Source organism: Marmota marmota, unplaced genomic scaffold, assembly GCF_001458135.2.
Source record: "Marmota marmota marmota unplaced genomic scaffold, marMar, whole genome shotgun sequence".
NCBI classification, from domain to species: Eukaryota; Metazoa; Chordata; class Mammalia; order Rodentia; family Sciuridae; genus Marmota; species Marmota marmota.
The window spans coordinates 1,602,556-1,622,283 of NW_026000101.1; the positions used below are offsets into that span (position 1 = coordinate 1,602,556).

Below are 19,728 nucleotides of genomic sequence, written 5' to 3' on the forward strand. Positions count from 1 at the left end.
GCAAAGGCCAAGCAAAGACATGATAGGTCTTATGCTTTGGGTGTTTTAAAGAATCTCTCTGATTGATGTGTGGATAACAGACTAAGGAAGGGGGAAGCAGGAAGACTAATGAGTTGGCTACTAAGATATAATAGTAATGCAGGCGTGCATTGTGTGGATTCTGTGGATTTAGATGAGGATGACTGGGTCAAGGTAAGCAGCAGTGGAGACAGTTACAAGGGAACAGATTCTGGTTATAGTTCAAATGGTTTTGTTGATGGACTGAAAAAGAATAACTAAGGATAACTTCAAGGTTATCTGAGGTTTTTAGGGGTTTTGGCCTAAGAAATCATGAAGGCACCAATTTGAGACAGGAAAAACTGGGAGAAGTGGTTTCTCTATCTCCGAGAAGGAATTAAGAGCAGTCCAGTCAGGCTACCTTGAGATGCCTGTTGGAGATGCAGCTCTAGATGTCAAGAATGCAGTGGGAGATAGGAATCTGGAATTCAAAAGAGGGTTTTTTACTGGAGTCACCAGTACACAATGGTATTTATAATGGTGAAGATAGATGAGATTGCTTATGGGCACCACGCAGATGAAGAGGCCACATCAGAACTAAGTATTGGAGCATTCTAATATTTAGAGATAGGGAAATGAAGAGGCTGAGAAGAACAGCCAGTAAGGCACAAAGGGAATCACAAGTGCGAATCCCAGAAGCCAAGTGAAGGCTCAGCTCTTCCTGTCTGAGCCAGGGTAGCACACGATCCACGCCCAGCAGCAGAGATGCTCTGCCTGTGTCCTCAGGATGACCACACGAGAACCACACGGGAAACAGCTGCACCGACAAGGGAAGAGAGCCCTGACACCACGCTCCTGGGAGTGGAGCTCGCTGTTGAGCCTTTCTCTCAGGGAAGGAATATGACCAGGGCCTGCCCCACAGCAGGTGCTAAGTAAAGAAAAGATGAGAAGACCAGTGACCTTGACAGAGGTGGTTAGGGATACTGACTGCAGACAGAAGAACAGTCCTCCCCTTCATACGCCAGCTTATATGTAGGTTAGACACAGATAGAAAAGGAATCACTAAATCAAAGAAAATATGTATGTGTTATTTTGACAGATGTTGCCAAATTGCTTCCGTCCATCAATCATATAGAAGACTACTCTTACCATGGAGGATGAATAGGGAGGTGTGCTTTCCTGAAGGCAAATTCCCTCTGGGTAAACCAGAGAATTATCTGAAGGAAAATGATCTCAATCTTGGCTGCCCATTAGAATAATCTAAATAAACTTAAAAAAAAAAAAAACTTATCCATGGATCATGCTACTAGACCCAAAATTCTAGAGCTGGGGTCTAGGCATCAGTATTGTCTAAAAAGGTCCCGAGAGTATCTGAATGTGTAGTCAAGACTGCTAACTTTGTTCTAAAACAGGGCTTCCCAATTTTTAACATGCATACAATTCACTTAGGGATTGTATTAAAATGCAGATTCTGGCTCTGTAGGTCTGGAATTAGGCCTAAGATCCTGCATTTTCAACAACCTCCCAGATGATGCCAGTGCACCTAGTCCTGGGCTACACTTGGGCAACAAAGTTCCAATGCAATACTATGATCTTGCCTTATCTGCAGTTTCAGTTACCTGCTGTCAACAGCACTCTACAGTTTTACAGCACAAAAACATTTGGGATCTGTGGTGCTCCTGCCTTCACCTCCCAAGCAACTGGGATTATAAGCATGTGTCACCACACCCAAAGAGAGAGACCATATTCATATAAGCCTTATTATATTATATTGCTATAATTGTTCTATTTTATATTGGTTATTGTTAATTACTATGCCGCACTTAAAAATTAAACTTTATTATAGGTACATATATAGAGAGAAAAAACATAATATAAATAGAGTTTGTTTGGCCTTATGGATATTTTTAGGCATCCCTTAGAGGTCTTGGATGAGAGAGCAGCACTGTACTAGACGACAGATACAGGAAACAGGCTTAGCAAAGCTGAGCTGAAGAACTCACATGACATGCCAGGCAGCTCAAGAGGAAAATAATTTGGCAGGGACATAACTTCCTAAGAGAGGATCTTGGAGGTGAATGGGTCCCTGCTCACAAAAGGGCTAGAGTTATAGCTCAGTGGCAGAGCACTTGCCTACCATGTGTGAGGCACTGGGTTCGATTCTCCGTACCACATAAATATAAATAAATTAATCAAATAAAGGTCTGTCAACAACTAATATTAAAAGTGGGGGGCTGGGATTGTGGCTCAGTGGTAGAGCGCTGGCCTCACAGGTGTGAGACCCTGGGTTTGATTCTCAGCACCACATAAGAATAAATAAGTGAAATCAAGGTATTGTTTAAAAAAAAAAAAGTCAGGCTAAGAACTCAGACTGTCACTGAGTAAACAACGAAGAGCCACTGCAGGTCTCAGCAGACGGGAACAGCATACACAAGCCAGAACCTGAGGAAGGGAGACCCTGTCTACAGGAGAGGGGACCAGGCCACACCAAACAGCAAGGCCTGCCAATCACAGGCTTGATGCGGACACTGACAGTCATGACAGAAACGAAGAAACATGGAAGAATAGTGATGCCCGTGCAGGAAGGGGAGTCTCAGGAAGAGAAGTGTGGTTTTTAAAGAATCATAACACACAGTGATAATGAGGTACTAAAAACAAGAATCACAGAAAAGTTTGACAGATGAGTTAGGAGTTAGAAATGAAGTTGTGAGACTCGTAAGCCCAACTAAAGGCCATCCAGATAGGGTCTATGAGGAATGATCAAAGACTGGGAACCAGGGCTGGGTAGGTAAAAAGGGAGAGCACAGGGATGCAGAGGCAGACCAGGGAGGACCAAGTAAAAAGACAGTCAACCCATTCTGTGAACACTTACCAAACACCTGCTATGTACCAGAAAAACAGCTGTGACCAGAAGTGACCCTGAGAAAGGACCAAGAATAAGGAAAAATGGAGAGGGTTGGTTCATGTCAATCAAGAAAGGTACTGTCATGGTTTGGATATGAGGTGTTTCCCCAAATCTCCTATATGAATGAAGAAATGTTCGGAGGTGAAAGGATTAGATTTTAGGAACTGTAACCTAATCAGTCCATCCTAGTTTGAATGGACCGAGTGGTAACTACTGTAGGCAGGTGGGACGCGGCCAGAGGAGCTGGGCACTGGAGACGTGCCCTAGAAGGGTTCATCTTCCCTGAGGCCCTTTCCCTCTCTCTCTCTCTCTCTGCTTCCTGGCTTCCAAGGATGGAGCGGTTTTCCTCTGTCACACCCTCCCTTCCACCATAATGTTCTGCCTCACTTTGGGTCTGAAGAAATGGACGTGGCTGACCATGGACTAAACCTCTGGAACCATGAGCCAAAACAAACTTTCTCTCCTCTAAGTTGTCCCTGTCAGGTATTTTGGTCTTAACACAAAACTAACGCAGACCCTTTACCAGAGGTCTGAAAAGCTGGGTCCAACTCTAACTCTGTCATAAGCTGTTTGGGTAACTCTGATTTGCAAAATCACTTTTCTGTGTGGGCCACAGTTTCGTCCACTAGAGAAAAGAGAAAAAAAAAAAAAGGAAGGCCTTGAAGTAGATGATTTCCATGGCCTCTGCAGCTCTGATGGCCTGGGAGTTTACAGCAAAAACAAAAACAGGTACTGGATCTCTTCAAGCCATGAGTGATGGGGCAAGACCTGGACCACACAAGCATGTTAAGGCAAGAGGAGACAGATGGTGAGGCAGATGGAAGCAATGGAGAGACTACTCATCCAAGGAGCCTGGTGGTGGCAGGGCAAGTGAGGTAGCAGCCTTTGAAAACTCCTCTAACAAGGTAGACAGGTACACTGTGGAAAGAGAGCCAAAGGGGAAAAAAAATGGAATTGAGATAGGGAGAGACGCAGGCTAAGACGTAGAGGTTAGCCTGAAGATTGAGCTCTATATAAGAAATATGACCCAGGAGGCTGAGGCAGGAGGGTGACAAGTTGAAGGTCAGCCTGGGTAATTTAGTGAGACTCTGTCTCAAAATAAAATTTATAAAAAGGGCTGGGGATAACTCAGTAGTAGGGCACTTGCCTAGCAAGTGCAAGGCCCTGGGTTCAATCCCAAGTACTGGGGGGGGGGAAAGTAACATACTCAGTTCATTGCCAATGTTGTATGAAGATGGTGGTTACGAGAATGGGTCCTGAAGCTGGGCACAATGGCGCACACCTGTAATCCCAGTGGCTCGGAAGGCCAAGGCAGTCATGAGTTCAAAACCAGCCTCAGCAACAAAGAGGCACTAAGCAACTCAGTGAGACCCTGTCTTTAAATAAAATACCAAATAGGGCTGAGAATGTGGCTCAGTGGTTGAATGTCCCTGAGTTCAATCTCCAGTAGTCCCCCTCCCCCAAAAAAGAGAACAGCCCTTACTCTCTTCTAGCTCTGTAACTGCGGACTAGTTACTTCACCTCTCAAAGCCTATTTTCCCTGTGTCAATGGGGAATGTGATAGTAGCTACACCATTGAGTAGTCCACTGAAATAATGCAGGAAAGCTCCCATTCAAAGCCAGGGCTCCATAAATGCTAACGGTGATTACAGAACACACAGTACTATTACCTCCAGGAGAAGGCAAGGGTAACCGAGGGACCATGAGTCGGACACCCTTGATGCAGAAGAGACAAGAACAAAGGGAAGAGAAAGGGAAATGAAAAGCAGGCCAAGCAGATATGATATAACAGGCTGGGCCTCGGGGAGAGCAAGCACGTTAAGCTTTTCTACAAATGGAATGCTGTAATGAAGGCTGATGGAAGGCAGGGGATGGAGTAGTCAAGGCAGGCCCCACAGTCCACCAAGACTGAAGACATAAACCCGAAGGACCCAGCTCATTCTCAAACATCTCCAGAAAATGGGAAGAGGGCAGACCTAGAACACCAGCATGAATAAGAGGGGATCTTACAGAACTTGGAAACCCGTTCCTCCAAGGATACATTCAAGGCCAGCTTTGTATTCATGTGATCTTATGCAGCTGGGCAGACCATGTACTCAGAAGGATTCCACACTGAGTTTAATGCTTTGCTGTCACCATTCTGGAACACTGAATACTTATCCTAAAAGGTGCCACGCATTTTAATTTTACAATGGGTCCCACAAACTATGTAGTTCATCTTGGATACAGGGATAAAGAACACTAACTGTAACTGTTCTTTATATACTTAAGAAAATCTAAGGGCTGAAAAGAAATAAAGAATTTCCCATAATCATGAAACCAAAAAGTAATCATGCAAATTCTCTTTGAAAACCCCAAACTGACCTTTAATCTAAAAGACAAAATGCAGTTGTTATCTGAAATAGGTAACCCAAGGCCTCCTTCACCCTAGAATTTCTTTAACTCAAAAAAATCACTCTGATCCCCCTTCATGACATTCTGGAGACGTCCCTTACATCATATTAAGGGCAGTTTTCACTTGTATTTCCTGCCTGGACCTTGGGTGCCTACAAGGTAAGGCCGTGGTTATGTAACTACACATCCCCAGGCATGGCACAAGAGAGGCCCACATAAATCTCTGAGGAATGAACAAAAGTCCAAGTGCCCTTCATAACTGCTGATGAAGGTCATGAAATAAACAAGATCTGCCTGAACAGGTGCTTCAGAGGAAGCGGCTATATTACACTTTCCCAGCATAGATGCTGACGGCAGCAGGATGACAAGACCAGCTCCTCAGAACACACCTCTGTCCTAACTGCACAGTCCTGGGGAAGGTGCAAGCTTCCATCTTTGCAATGAAACAGCCAACTGCACACCCACTTTTACTTTAATTACAGTAAGGGGGATCAGAGTGATTTTTTTTTAATTAAATAAATTCTAGGTTGAAGAATTACCTGGAATATCTGAGAAATGACCTGTGCCAAACTAATGACATTTTCAGAATTTAGATATTTAATTCCCAATAATGCTTACATGTTATAAGAAGGTACTCAAACTCTGGTAGAATAAGTTGATCCCAGCACTTCCAGGATTATAATAAGGTGGGCATAGATGTGCATACACATACGTATATTTACATATATATATATATATATATATATAAAATTAAGAAATGAATGAGCTGCAAATATGAAAAAAATTTTCAACATCATTGACAATTAGGGAAAAATAAATCAAAACTACACTGAGATTTCATCTCACACCACTCAAAATGGCAGTCATCAAGAATGCAAATAATATAGCCAGTCGCTGTGATGCACACCTATAATCCCAGTGGCTCAGCAGCCTGAGGCAAGAGGATCACAAGTTCAAAGTCAGCCTCAGCAATTTAGCAAGGGCCTAAGCAACTCAAGACCCTAAGCAAGACCTTGTTTCAAAATAAAACACGAAAAGGACTGGGGGTGTGGCTTTTCCTTGTATGTGGAAACTAGAGAGGAAAAAGGAAAAGAAAAGTGGGGAAGATCTCAAGAAAATCAAGGGAGATCAGTAGAGGAGAGGGATGAGGAATGTGAGGGAGGCGGGGGAGTGATACCAGCCAAATTATATTGTTATACCATGTGGATGTACCAATATGTAATAACAAATCCCATAATTATGTACAATCAAACGCACCAATAACAAATGTGGGAGAAAAAGAAAGAAATGAATGAAATTTAAAAGCATATGCACCTTCCATGGGGAAAAAGAATCTTTTTCAACAAGTATTGAGAAAATGAAGTTGTATTCTTATCTTATATCATACGCAAAAACTTAACTCAAAATGCATAAAAGACCTAAACACAGGACTCAAACTATGAAGTCCTAGAAAAAAACATAGGGGAAAGGCTTCATAGCATTGGACCGGGCAATGATTTACTAAAGAGGACACCAAAAGCTTATGCAACAACAACAACAAAAAAATTGTGCAAAGGACACAATCAATAGAATAAAAAAGCAAACTACAGACTGAGATACAATATTTTCAAGCCACATATCTGATAAGGGATTAATATCTAGAATATATATACTCCCAAAACTCAATAACAAAAATATCAAATAACCTAATTTTTAAATGAACAAAGGACTTGAACAGATACATCTCCAAAAAAGATATACAAGTGGTCAACAAGCATATGAAAAGATACAAAACAGCCTGGCATAGTGGCACACACCTACAATCCCAGCTACTCCAGATGCTGAGGCAGGAGTATGGTGGCCATTCTAGAGCACATACTGAGACCCAGACTCCAAAAAAAAAAAAAAAACAAAGAGAACAAACAAATGCAAATCAAATCCACAAATCCACAATAAGATATAACCTCACACCCACTATGATGACAACATTAAAAAAAAAAAAAAAAAAAAAAGGTCAGACACAGTGGGGCATGCCTGTAATCCCAAAAGCTCAGGAGGCTGAAACAGGAGGATCATGAGTTCAAAGCCAACCTCAGCAACTCGGCAAGGCCCTAAGCAACTCAGCAAGACCCTATTTCAAAATAGAATACAAAAAAAGGGCTGAGGATGTGGCTCAGTGGTTAAGCACCCCTAGGTTTAATCCCTGGTACCAAAAAGAAAAAAATAATAAGCCTTAAGAAGGATGTGAAGAAATCAGAACCCCGCACCTTGTTGATGGGACTCTAAAATAGTACAAGTACTTTGGAAAACAGAATGAAGGTTCCTCAAAAAAATTAGAAATAGAATCACATATGATCCACCAATCCCCTTCTAGGTATACATCCAAAAGGCTTGAAAAGGGACACCTGCAGAGTCATGCTCATTGTAGCATTTTTCACAACAGCCAAGAGGCAAAAGTGACATACCATCCACTGGATGAATGGAAAACATGATATATATATATAATGGAATATAAAAAAGGAAATCCTAGCGGAAGGATAGCTATGGGAGTTGTTATATAACAGGTACACAGTTTCAATTTTGCAAGGTGAGAAAGTTCTAGAAAACTGTGGCACAACAATATGAATATACTTAACACTACTGAACTACACACTTATAAATGGTTACGACAATTTTTAAAAAGTCAATGAAAAACATCTTATTGTACATTCACTTAAAATGATTAAAATTACCATTAACCTCAAATGTCAAAATTATTGTATGAAATTATATAAAATACAGTTAGTATCTTTTCCCCAAAGAAGTACATATACCCCCAATATTCATCAACTGATGAATGAATAAATAATATATGGTTCATACATAAAATAGAACAGTACTCATAAAAAGAATAATAATGTTGGTGGGTAGGGAGAAGAGGGAGAGATAGGTCAAAGGGTACAAACTTTCTGTTATATGATAAATTCTTGAGACCTAACATACAACATGGTGACTGCAAATAATAATAAAGTATTTTATATTTGCTAAAGGAGATCGCAAGTGCTATCATCAAAGTAATTATGAGGTGATGGACATGTTAATTGGCTTAATTATGGTAATCACTTCATAATCTATAAATATATTAAAACATTGCATTGTACATCTTAAATATATTCATTTGTATCAACCATGATTCAATATAGCTGAGGGAAAATTGAGTACTGATATATACTACAACATAAATGAACCTTTAAAACGTTAGCCAAAGCAAAAGAAACTAGACTCAAAGGCCACCTATTGCTATAATTCTATTTATAAAAAATATCCAATATAGACAAATCCAGAGAAAGAAAGCCAATTAGTAGTTGCCAGGGGTTGGTAGTAAAGGAAACAGAGTGTCTGCTAGCAGGTACAGGGTGTCTAATAATATACTAAAAACCACTAAATTGGATGCTTTAAAAAAATGAATTTTCTTGATAATTGCCTTTCTGACAAGATGGTTTTGACTTGCATTTCTCTAATTGCTTGAAATGTTGAACATTTTTTCATATATTGGTTGGATATTTGTATTTCTTGTTTTGAGAAGTGCCTGTTTAGTTCTTTGCTTTTATTTATTGGGTTATTTGATTTTTTGTTAAGTTTTTTTGAGTTCTTTATATATTCTGGATATTAATGCCCTATCTGAGAAATAGGTGGCAAAGATCTTCTCCCATTCTGTAAGCTCTCTCTTCACATTTTTTTCAATTTTTTGAAATGCATTTCAATTCATATTACATATATAGAGCACAATTTTTCATATCTCTGCTTGTTTACAAAGTACATTCACACCATTTGGGTGTTCTTCATACATGTACTTAGGGTAGTGATGTCCATCTCATTCCATCATCTTTTTTTACCCCCCTGCCCTCTCCCTCTCTCTCTCTCCCCTTTTCCCTATGTAGAGTTTATCTAATCTTCCCATGTTCCCCCTCCCTACCCCACTATGAGTCAGCCTCCTTATATCAGAGAAAATATTCGGCATTTGGTTTTTTGGGATTGGCTTACTTCACTTACCATTATCTTCTCCAACTCCATCCATTTACCTACATATGCCATCATCATTAGCCAGTCACCAATGCCAATGACCAGAGTCTCCCCTGTAGAGATCTTTTGTCACCTGTCCAGCACACCTCACCACTGCCTTTGGGATCCTGTAGCTGGAATAGAGCTCAATTATATCTTCAGACTCCTCCCCCAGCCACAAGTGATTGGCCCAGAAAATTCCTGAGCCAAGTTGGACCAATCACAGTACATGACTCTCAAGGTCCAATTGATTGGTCTGGTCTGAGGATGGGCATTTCCAAGTCCAAGACATTCTTCCCTGGGAAGAGAAGCCCTCTCCCCAACCCCTCTGGAGGCAGAGCTATATAATGTGAGGAATGCAAGATGTCTACCAGTTGCCATGATTCCTGACATGCACCAAACTGGTCTGAGAATACCAGACCTCAGTGAATACCTCAGTGGCATTCACAAGTTCCGCTCATTCCTTTGGTTAAATGAGCCTGTCAACAGGTTTGGCTTTTTGTTGAAGTTAATGCAAGTTGGGTATCTATCATGTGCAAAAAAAACAAAAAAAACTGACCAATACACTCCCGAGTCTAATACTACCCCCTACCCCATCCACCCCACCCCCACCCTGCGCGCCCCCATCTCCTGCTGCAACAGCCTCCTCCCTGGACTCCCTACAGCCAGGCTCTATCTACCCAATCTATGCTAGGAACTCTTAAAACTCTTAAAACCACCAACATGGTCCTGCTGTTGCCCTGTGTGACACTTGACCAACCTCTAGACTGCTCAGGCTTTAGTATCTGTCACTACAGGGCACAATCTGCACGCTTTCTACCTCTCCAGGCATCCCTTTCTGACCCCCTGGTGCACAACATACATTACTTGACACTGCTAAGTGATGACCCATTCTGGGTTTTGAGGGGTTCTGGGGGCCTCAGACGCTCTTCCTACCTCTGTCCATTTGTAAACCATCTACTTCATTCTCCAGTGCAAACATTATCTTCTTTGGAAAAGCCACTCTCTTCCTAAGCAAGGTCACCTTTGCTTTATTCCCCATACACATCACTTTCATAATTACTGTAACAGATGCTGTTGGGGCCCCATCTGTATATCCCCTTATCAGTACCCAGTGACCTGACTCCCAAGCCCCAGCACCTGCATTTCTCAGCCTAACTGCTTCATCTGGCTGCTAAACCTACTTTGCCCACACGGGGCAGGTTGGCAAGTGCTTGGGAATTAATACCCTGCCTCTATGTACACACAAAACACACATTGGCATTAATTTCTGATTCCCTTCTATGGTAGCCAAATGAAGAATTCTGCGGGGCAAGGCAGGCCTGAAACACCGTATGATCTAATACCTAATAAACAAGCCCAGTGGATCACACATGCATCTGTGGCCCTGGCCATGCTAATGTTTACATACTTCCTTTGCCTCCGCCAAAGCTCAATCCTCAAACTGCTGTCACATCTTTCATTTCAACATCCACTCTGTCTAAACTCTGGCCTCACTTCTTCTCCCACTCCCATCTGTTTGGAACTGTGGGGATTACACGCCTGTTTGACAAAGAAGCACTTCCCTGAGATGGGATTTGTTCAAGCAGGCTTCCAGCAGCCGGCTTTGGACAACCTCTGTCCTGAACTCCTGGCTTCATGAGACCACATGAGAAGCATCTGTACACATCACACTTGCTTCCCAGTCTGAGCATTAGTCCCCTGGACTTGGAAACCAGTCCTCCTCTGGACACCAAAAGTAATCATCTTTACTAATCTTCCTTCTCCCAAGCAACAACTCCAACCTCAGCTGTAAGGATGGCCTTAGGCCTTAGCCTAAGCAACTCCATTTTAAAACTCCAGTTTGAAACCTGCATCTCACCAGGTACCACTATGGAGCCCTCCAGCATGGCCCTCAGGCACAAACAAGTCACTTCTCTCCACCCTGACAAACTCAGAGTGTCTCTGGCTTGTTGCCCTCCCCTGATAAAAGCAAGAAAATCAGGGCGGGGACCACCAGACCAGATGCTTTAACCTCAGGACAAATGATGTCACTGAGAAATCGAGTAGCAGCTGATAGGGATTGAAAGGGTGGTCAGAAGCCCCCAAATTTAGTATAAATGATGGAGCAAATGAATAGACATTCAGCCAGCCGACACTGATGCACACAAGCCTGAGAGCCTGAGGAGGACCTGGACTGACATCCCAACTCTTCTCATCTGCCTCATCCTCTGCATTGTTCCCACGGCTCTCAAACTCTACAGCAGCCTCTTGACTCTGGTGTGGCAAGGACTCAGCTCCACCCCAGGAGAAGCCTGCCTTGGTTCCTGATCTGATCACATGGTCTGAGTGAGTGTGCATCTGCTGGACTTAGAGCCTAAGGCTTGAGACTTTTGATGTGACACTTGAGCTTAGCTTGCAGAGGGAATGTCTGTCATGAGCCTGGCATGATTAAATGTGTTTGCAATGCTTAGAATCAATCTAGAATTGTTTGCTGTGAATTGATTATGTCCATTTTGGTGCCTAGCATTGAGGATTGTCATTTTCTTGATTAAGAAACTATAGAGTGGGGCTAGGGATGTGGCTCAAGCGGTAGCGCGCTTGCCTGCCATGCGCACGGCGCTGGGTTCGATCCTCAGCATCACATACAAATAAAGATGTTGTGTCCGCCAAAAACTAAAAAATAAATTTAAAAAAAAAAAGAACCTACAGAGTGGGGGCTGGGGTTGAGCACTGGCCTCGCACATGTGAGGTCCTGGGTTCGATCCTCAGCACCACAAAAATTAAAAAAATAAAGGTATAGTGTACTAAAAAAATAAATATTTTTTAAAAAAGAACCCATAGAGTGAAATTTTACTGAGTGATTTGAGTGAATAAGCATTGAAAAGGGCAGAAGCGTGTGGACATTCCTTATTTCTCCCCCTCGACTGCATAAGGTGCACCTTGCCCATCGAGACATGAGCCAGGCTAACCCCTTCCTACTGTACCTCTTCACTGCCAGTCCCTCCCCATCCTAAGCGCTGATCACACATTTTCCTGCTCAAAGACCCTCTGAGGCTGCTGCTGCCTAAAGAAAGGAGCTAACCTCCACATCATGGCACTCAGAACAGTTTGTAGTCCCCTCCTGACCTGTCTACCCAGGTCCCCGTGCACCAGTCCCCCCTCAAGATGCTCTGACCCTCTCTCCACACATGGCCCAACCCAATCCTCCTCCTGCGAGCACAGTCAACCCCACCTTGGGAGCTGTGCTCCTGAACTCCTGGCTTCATAAGACCACACGACAGGCATCTGTACACATCACACTTGCTTCCCAATCTGAGCATCACTTCTCTGGACTAGCATTTATTATTATTCCTTGACATTGTATTCCAGATTTTCTTTCTACATTTCTGTCTATTTGTGGGGTGGGCTAAGACAAAAATGCAGAAAGAAAATCTGGAATATCACGGAATAATAACCACCACCTTAAACCTAAGCCCACCCCACACCTGTCTGTCTCCTCAAGCCTCATGAACCGGTGAAGCCACACCTCTGCCACCTGAACCGATGCGCAGACATATACCTTAATAATGGGTCTGATCGACAGGAATTAAACACACCCTCCTCAACATTCCCCAAGTAAAACTAAATTTTCACTCCATATTTCAAAGTAAATATACTGTCAAACTTTTTCCCCCGAGTTTTAAGTAATAAATCAAACAAAAGGGAATTGACTACTTCCTGTGACCAGGAAGCCTGGCTAAGCTCAGGCACAGCTGGCCCAGAATTCACGTGCTTGCCCCTCTCCCCTCTGGGCTCCACTTCCCTCTCTGGCTCATCCTTAGGCAGGCACGATAACCCACTCAGGAAACAGCTGCTCACCATCTAACAGAAGCAGCCTTTCCCTCAGCACCCATCTAACTAATCTCGGGAAAGATGGACGGGCGACCCTTGGAGCACATGTCCACTCAGGACCACAACTGGGCCAGTGAAAGACAGGAAAGACCAGGTGGCAGGACAAGAACAGCCAGGTGTTTCTCCCCAGTGCCCAACTCCCCCCCCCTCTTCTCCAGCAAGTGTCCCTGGCCGTGCAGCTTCCCCTCCAGGACCCCTTCCTCTGTGGTTCCAGCTCTTTCAGGGGCCCCGCCTCCAGGCTAGCTCCCCCAGAAGCTCTCGGCTCCTGCTAACACCACCTTCTTCACTGTGTCTCCGGTCCTGAGGGTGAGGGCAGCTTCCTGCCATTGCTGCTCTCTGGGCTCCTCGCCTGCCCTTGACATCTTAGGTTTTCCACCCGCTAAGTGACTAATTACCCGTACTACAGCCTCTCCATACAAAGCACCTTCAGTCTTTTTTATTCCCTGATGGGACTGCAACAGACATGGAAACTGACAAATAGACACAAATGCAGAAAGAAAATCTGGAATATCAAGGAATAATAACCACCACCTTACATTGATTAAAGCGTCCTGATGTGCAGGGCACTACTGTGCAAACTCTCGGATCTTCAAATCAACCAAGCTATAGAGTACTTCTGTGACCCTCTTTTTTACAGATGAGGAAATTGAGGCTCAGAGAGGTTAAGCAATTTGCCCAGATCATAAGTGGTGAAGCTGAGATTCAAATCCAGATGACCTGACTCCAGAGTGCACACTCTAAAACAGGAAGCCAAGGGCGGCAAGTACTTTAGCAGGATCAAGTGCTGCCTGCCAAGAAGCCAGGTGAGATAAGACCTAGGAAGCACCTACTGAATTTGGCAATAAGAGAGTAGGGCGGTCCCTGAATAGCAAAATTCAAAACCAGAGGGCAGGAGGCTGAGCAATAAGTCAGAGGTTAGCAGAGTAGAGGTAAGAACAGCAAACCTTCCTTTCAAAGAGTATAAAGGGGAATCACAAAATTGGGCATGAGATGGAGGACAGAGAGCGACAGGGCACTTCTCTTCATATTCACTTTGAGGATGTTTAAACATGAATAGGAATGAGTCAGTTGAGAGGGCTTAATGTCAGCTTTGAGTTACTACAATGAAATGCCTGAGGCAACTCATTTTATAAAGAGAAAAAATTTAGGCTGGGGTGTAGTTCAGTGGTAGAACATACGCTTAGCCACAAAAGGCCCTGGGTTCAATGCCCAGCATGAGGGGCGGGGGAAGGAAGAAAGGTTTGTTTAGCTCAGAATTGGAAGTTCAAGGGCATGGCACCTGCATTAGCTCTGTTCTGGTGAGGAGCCCACAGTGGGGTGGTAGAGGGAGTATGTGTGTAAGAGTCAGAAGTCACATCTTGAGCCAGGAAGCAGAGAGAAAGGCTGGGACCCCACAATAGGTCATGACCCCGAAGACACAAGGATCTCTCACTCAGCCACCTCTAACAGGTTCACATCACCTCCCGCTACCAACACCCGGAGACCATGTACCCAACACGTGAACCTTTGGGCGAGGATACAGAGCTTATTCTAAGAGTGACAGAGGGGGTCTGCACACTCAGGGGTTGACAGTAGGGTCTCCACTGGGCTAGAAAGTGAGTAGGTTTTAGCTGCCCTTGGCCCTCCATGCACACACACAAATGAGTAACCGTGTGAGATAAGATATGCTAATTTGCTTCACTACAGTAACTTTTTTACTACCTCTATGTATCCCATAACATCACATTATATGCCTAAAATACACAAAATAAAAATTTTAAAGGTATCTAATAGCATTATTTCAGAGCTGGACTAATTGTAGGTATTATAATATAAGGGTGTGGCCAGAGAGAAGGCAGATGAACTATAAAAATGGTGAAAGTGATTAGAGATAAACAGGGCAAGAAATTGATAGTTTTGGAGACTCGGACAGATCAGTCATGTGAATGGTTAAGCCCTCTAAGATGAGGATGTGCTTTGAAAGGACAGTAAGTTGAGGGGCTAAAGATTTTAATGAATGAGAGTGAACAGTAATGAAGTTAGAAAATGACAGGAATGGGGTAGGGATGCAGCTCAGCAGTAAAGCACTTGCCTGGCATGCACAAGACCCTAGGATCAATCCCCAGCACAGCATAAAAATAATAAAAAAGAAAATTACAGGGAAGAAAAAGGTAGCAGTGAACACTCAGTGCTTCCTGCTTGTCCTTCGTGCACTCCTCCTCCTTCTGGTTACAGGAAGACCATGATTTTACTTTGGGTTTTTGTTGTTGTTGCTGTTTGGTGCTGGGGAGTCAAATCCAGGATCTCAGGCATGCTCAGCAAGTACTCCAGGGCTGAGCTAGGCCCCCACCTTGATTTTACTGTGAAAATCATCTCTTTCCTTCCTAAGCACAGAGGGGCTTCCAAAGTATTTGTAATAGTCTATGTTTTATTATGGACATTCATTTTATTATTCTTTAAACTGTACGGACATTATTTTATTCTTTAAAATCTCCAGACATTTTTAAATGCTTCACTTGTATACTTCACTACTGTAGAAAAAATAAAAATCCCTCTCCTCATTACAAAGCTAAAGCGCTCAGATCAGGTCTGAGCAATTTGAGTCACAAAGACAGGTTTAGGTACCTGACCCAATTTAAGCCAACAAGACACCAGCCCAGAGCTTTCACTGGAACTATCAGGAAAGAGGAGCTCTCTGCTGGAGCCGTGAAGCTTGTCTGTGGAACATATCCCTCCACTAGCTTGAGGAGGCAAAAAAAAAAAAAAAAGCTAGTACAGAAGAAAGCAGAGCCAAGAGATGGCAAGTGACAGATTCCAACATCATCTGGATACCTTGTTCCAGCCATTCCTGAAGCCAAAGTCCCTGGGCCTCTTCAACAGGAACCAGTAGACTTTTCCCAGCTCTGGTTCATCAGTATGCTTTGGTTTCTGACCTTTAAAGGAGTCCTAATGCTGCAGCACAAACAAGGTATTCCCAATTCCACAGCCTGTTTGCTCCTTTGACCATGAGAGTCCAACCAGGCTCCAGACCCTGGAAAGCCCCCTTTCTGTGGCACTCAAAGTCAAGGCCAAAATCCTCAGGGAAGCGCTGCCAAAGGCAAATGCAATTTGATTCCTCTGTGCCCCTTAGTTTGTGAGTTTCCAAGGCTCACTCTGCCCCAGGCATGCTGGCCTCCAGGTCTCCCTGACTCACCAGGCCTGTGATCTCAGGCCTCTGCTTCCGGCTGCCCTCCACCTGACACTTCTCCAAACATCCACCTGCTGACTCTCTCATTTCCGTCAAGTCTCAGTAAGGCCTACCCAAATTCCCCTCCCCACGGCCAGTGATCCTGAAGACCCACCCCCTCCCTGTTCAACTTTTTCTTTTTTCTAAGGCATTTACTGCATAATATAGTACAAAGTCACCAAAATGTATCCCCCTGAGGGCAGGTTTAGGGTGACCTGGGCTGGTTTATTCATCTCAAGTTCTTAGAACAGGGCCTAGCTCAGAGGAAGTCCTATTTTTTTTTAATGAATAAAAAAAATGATATGATCCTCAAAAGACCAGACCTTGGTTTAAAAAAGGCAATGGAGAATGGAGGGAAAGGACCCTGAAGCCCACCTCCTGGCTCTGATTTAAGTGAAGTATAGAATGAAAAGACACCTCCATTTCTAAGACTTCAGGGAAATCTAGGTGACCTAAGGGGGCAGGAAGGAGGAGGACAAGTTCAGTAAAGAGGGTGGGGATATGGGAAGAGGTGCTAGTCACAGAACAGGGCTTAAGAGGGTTTAGGTATTCCCTTCTGGAAGGCATACAGAAATCAGAGGCTGAGTCAGAGGAGAAACATGATGAAATCCATGGATGAAAGTAAAAAGAGGACAAATACATCAAGTGAATTATTTACAATTTTAGTTAGAGAGGAGAGATGTAATGATATAAGGCCTGTGGGTTTAGTTGGCATCAGAAGAATTAACCCTAGCAACCCTAGGGAAATATAAAGAATTCCCCCATCACCCCATGGTTTGAATGATTTGAGAACTTTATGGATGGAGCATCCACCATATTTGGTCTCTGCCCTACTTGAGCACTAAGAGGCCATTCAGAGTGTCAGCTGGACCAAGAGGCCAGGTTATCTTATTTCACAGCACCACCCTGTGCCACAGAACCAAGTCTCCTCTGCATAATAACTATACACTGAGGGCAGCCTGTCAAACCTTCACTCTTCAACCCCAATTCCTTGTCATCACAACCCTAAAATCCAAAGAGGCAAGAAAACAGACTTCAAAGACCACAGCACTTGACTTACCCACCTGCCCTCCAATGACCCCCAGGCTGCCTAAGCAAGAGAAAGCAGGGCAAAGAGTAGGCTTCCTGTTCTGACTCACCTCTGCCACTTGCTAGCTTCTCTCTATAGAAATTCACAAGAACACCTGGAGGAAAATGTTACTCCCAGTTAGAAAAGGAAATTACAATGCTAAGCCTCTAAGGAAAAGTGGCTTACTATAAATCAGGCCCTTGAGACTGGTGTTATTTAGATCCTCCCCATAGCTGTCCAATAATTAATAACAGTGCCTTCAAGATTGTCTCTCTCAAAGAACTGATCCTGGGAAGGAAGCCATCAGTAATCAGACTTGTGCCTCACTCCTGACCCACCCAGATCTTGGTGGTACAGGGCATACGCCCTCCAAGAACTTATTAATGAAACAATCACGCTGCTAAGTCAGGTGTCACCCACGGGCAAATCATTAAGCACATATTTTAAACAGCCTCCAAGATGGCCCCAGTGATCTCTACCTCCTGGTATTCACTCCCTGGTATTCATACCCTCTCCCCTCATTGTACCAGTGTTGGTCTACGTGACCCACAGAACACAGTAGAGGCTAGTTATATAAGATTGGCTCATTGACTCTGGGAGAAACCAGCTGCCATGTCAAATTGCCCCACGCAGAGTAACTAAAGCCTGCCAACAGCTACATGAGTGAACTTGGAAGCGGATTCTCCCTCAATCCAGCCTTCAAATCACTGCAGCCTCCTGAAAGACCTAGGTGAGAACCACCCAGAGAAGCTACTCCCAGATTTCTGACCCACAGACATTATTTCCAGGTACTATATTTTGGGGACTTGTTACAAGCAATAGATAATTGATTCACTATCCTACACAGAACTGAGAAGGAAATCAGAAGGTTTAACCTCAATTCCTATCCTATAGAGGTCCATTTAAGATCAATTTCTCTGTCCATAAGAAACAACACAGTATTCATTTAGCCATTCAACAATTAGTTTTTGAATGTCAAATACGTGCAAGATATTTCCAAGCTACGAAAGTGCTCATATACTCTATATATCTTCTATAAAATGAAGAAAAAAAAAAAAAAACCAAGCCTAAGTGTTCTTCTTCCTAATGCTTTACAGACCTCTAGGAGATACATCAGTCCCACTCCCTAACTAATCTGAGTGCTCAGGATCGTTCTAGCTGTAAACCCATCAAATTATATTTTCTCATACTTATTTTTATTGTACCACATACCCTCCATCTAAGGGGAGAAGAATATTATGTCTCCTGATTTCGTTAATATTGAGACAAGGAAGAATTCATTTAGTATTTTAACTAGGAGGAGAAAATCCTCCTAGTGCTTGTCCCTCCTCACAAGTGCTGAAATTCGAATTTCAGCAATTAATGACCAAGAGGCAACAGGAGTACTGACAGAATCACTGCTCACGTCCTGCTCACGGCTGAAATGGCTTTGGGGACTGGGGAGACGTCTCCTCCCTTCCCCGCAAAAGACTTTGCAGTCTCTCACAGCAGCAGGAGGGTTGTGTCACTCTAAGAAAATCAGAAGCCTCTCTCTGCACAAAGAAGGTCAAAGGGCGAGCTTTCTCTCCATCAACCACAAAACCTGTGCCAAACCTAAACAGTGTGTAGGCCGTCGGAGGTGAATGAAGCCCCAGACAGAAAACCACAGCGAGACTCGTCCTCCCGCCGCGGCCAGGGTCGGAGTCAGGTGACTCCTCAGGGCAAACAGAAAACCTAAACAAAGATCACACCCCACATGACTAGTGGGGAAGAAGACAGTTCTCGCCGCAAGCCCGAGGCTGCCCAGTCCTACCCCGGAAAGCCATTAACTCCGGCTTTTTTTTTTTTTGCAGTCCCAGGAAACTGGAGGCGCTACAAGTTATTCAGCACCTCAGCCCCCAGGGATGCACCTGGAGGAACTTGGGACCCCATCCCAGGACACAGGCGCTGAGCACTGCACGCAGCCTCCCGCCCCAACACGCAAGCAGGACCCCTCCCCACCAGCTGTCACCGAGCTCAACCAGTCAGAGCCAGAGAAGCTCCTCTCCTGGCCGCTCTCCCCTGCAGCTGCGACCCCACGGGGGCGGCAGAGGGTTCTGGGGGCTAGGGCACGCCCGTACCCCGGGAAGGGGCGCCAGGGTGGGCGCGGTCCCTGCACAGCACGGCTCCAGAATTATCCTCCCCCACCCCGTGAGGTGGAAAGAGGCTCCCAGTCCCCAGTACCACGCGTCTTACCTTGTCACCGAAGCTGCGGGCCATCAGCAGGTCCGGGCTGGGCGTGCTGTC

General features: G+C 44.2%; 1 protein-coding gene across 1 annotated transcript in view; it reads right to left on the reverse strand.

Moving 5' to 3' along the window:
- Positions 1–19,722, reverse strand: part of Snx30 (sorting nexin family member 30) — a 101,356-nt gene extending 81,634 nt beyond the window's left edge. The window contains exon 1 of the mRNA XM_015492194.2: positions 19,678–19,722. Within this exon, the coding sequence (XP_015347680.1) occupies positions 19,678–19,701 (24 nt within the window). The 5' untranslated portion in view covers positions 19,702–19,722. The remainder of the gene's footprint in view (positions 1–19,677) is intronic.
- Positions 19,723–19,728: the final 6 nt, after the last annotated feature.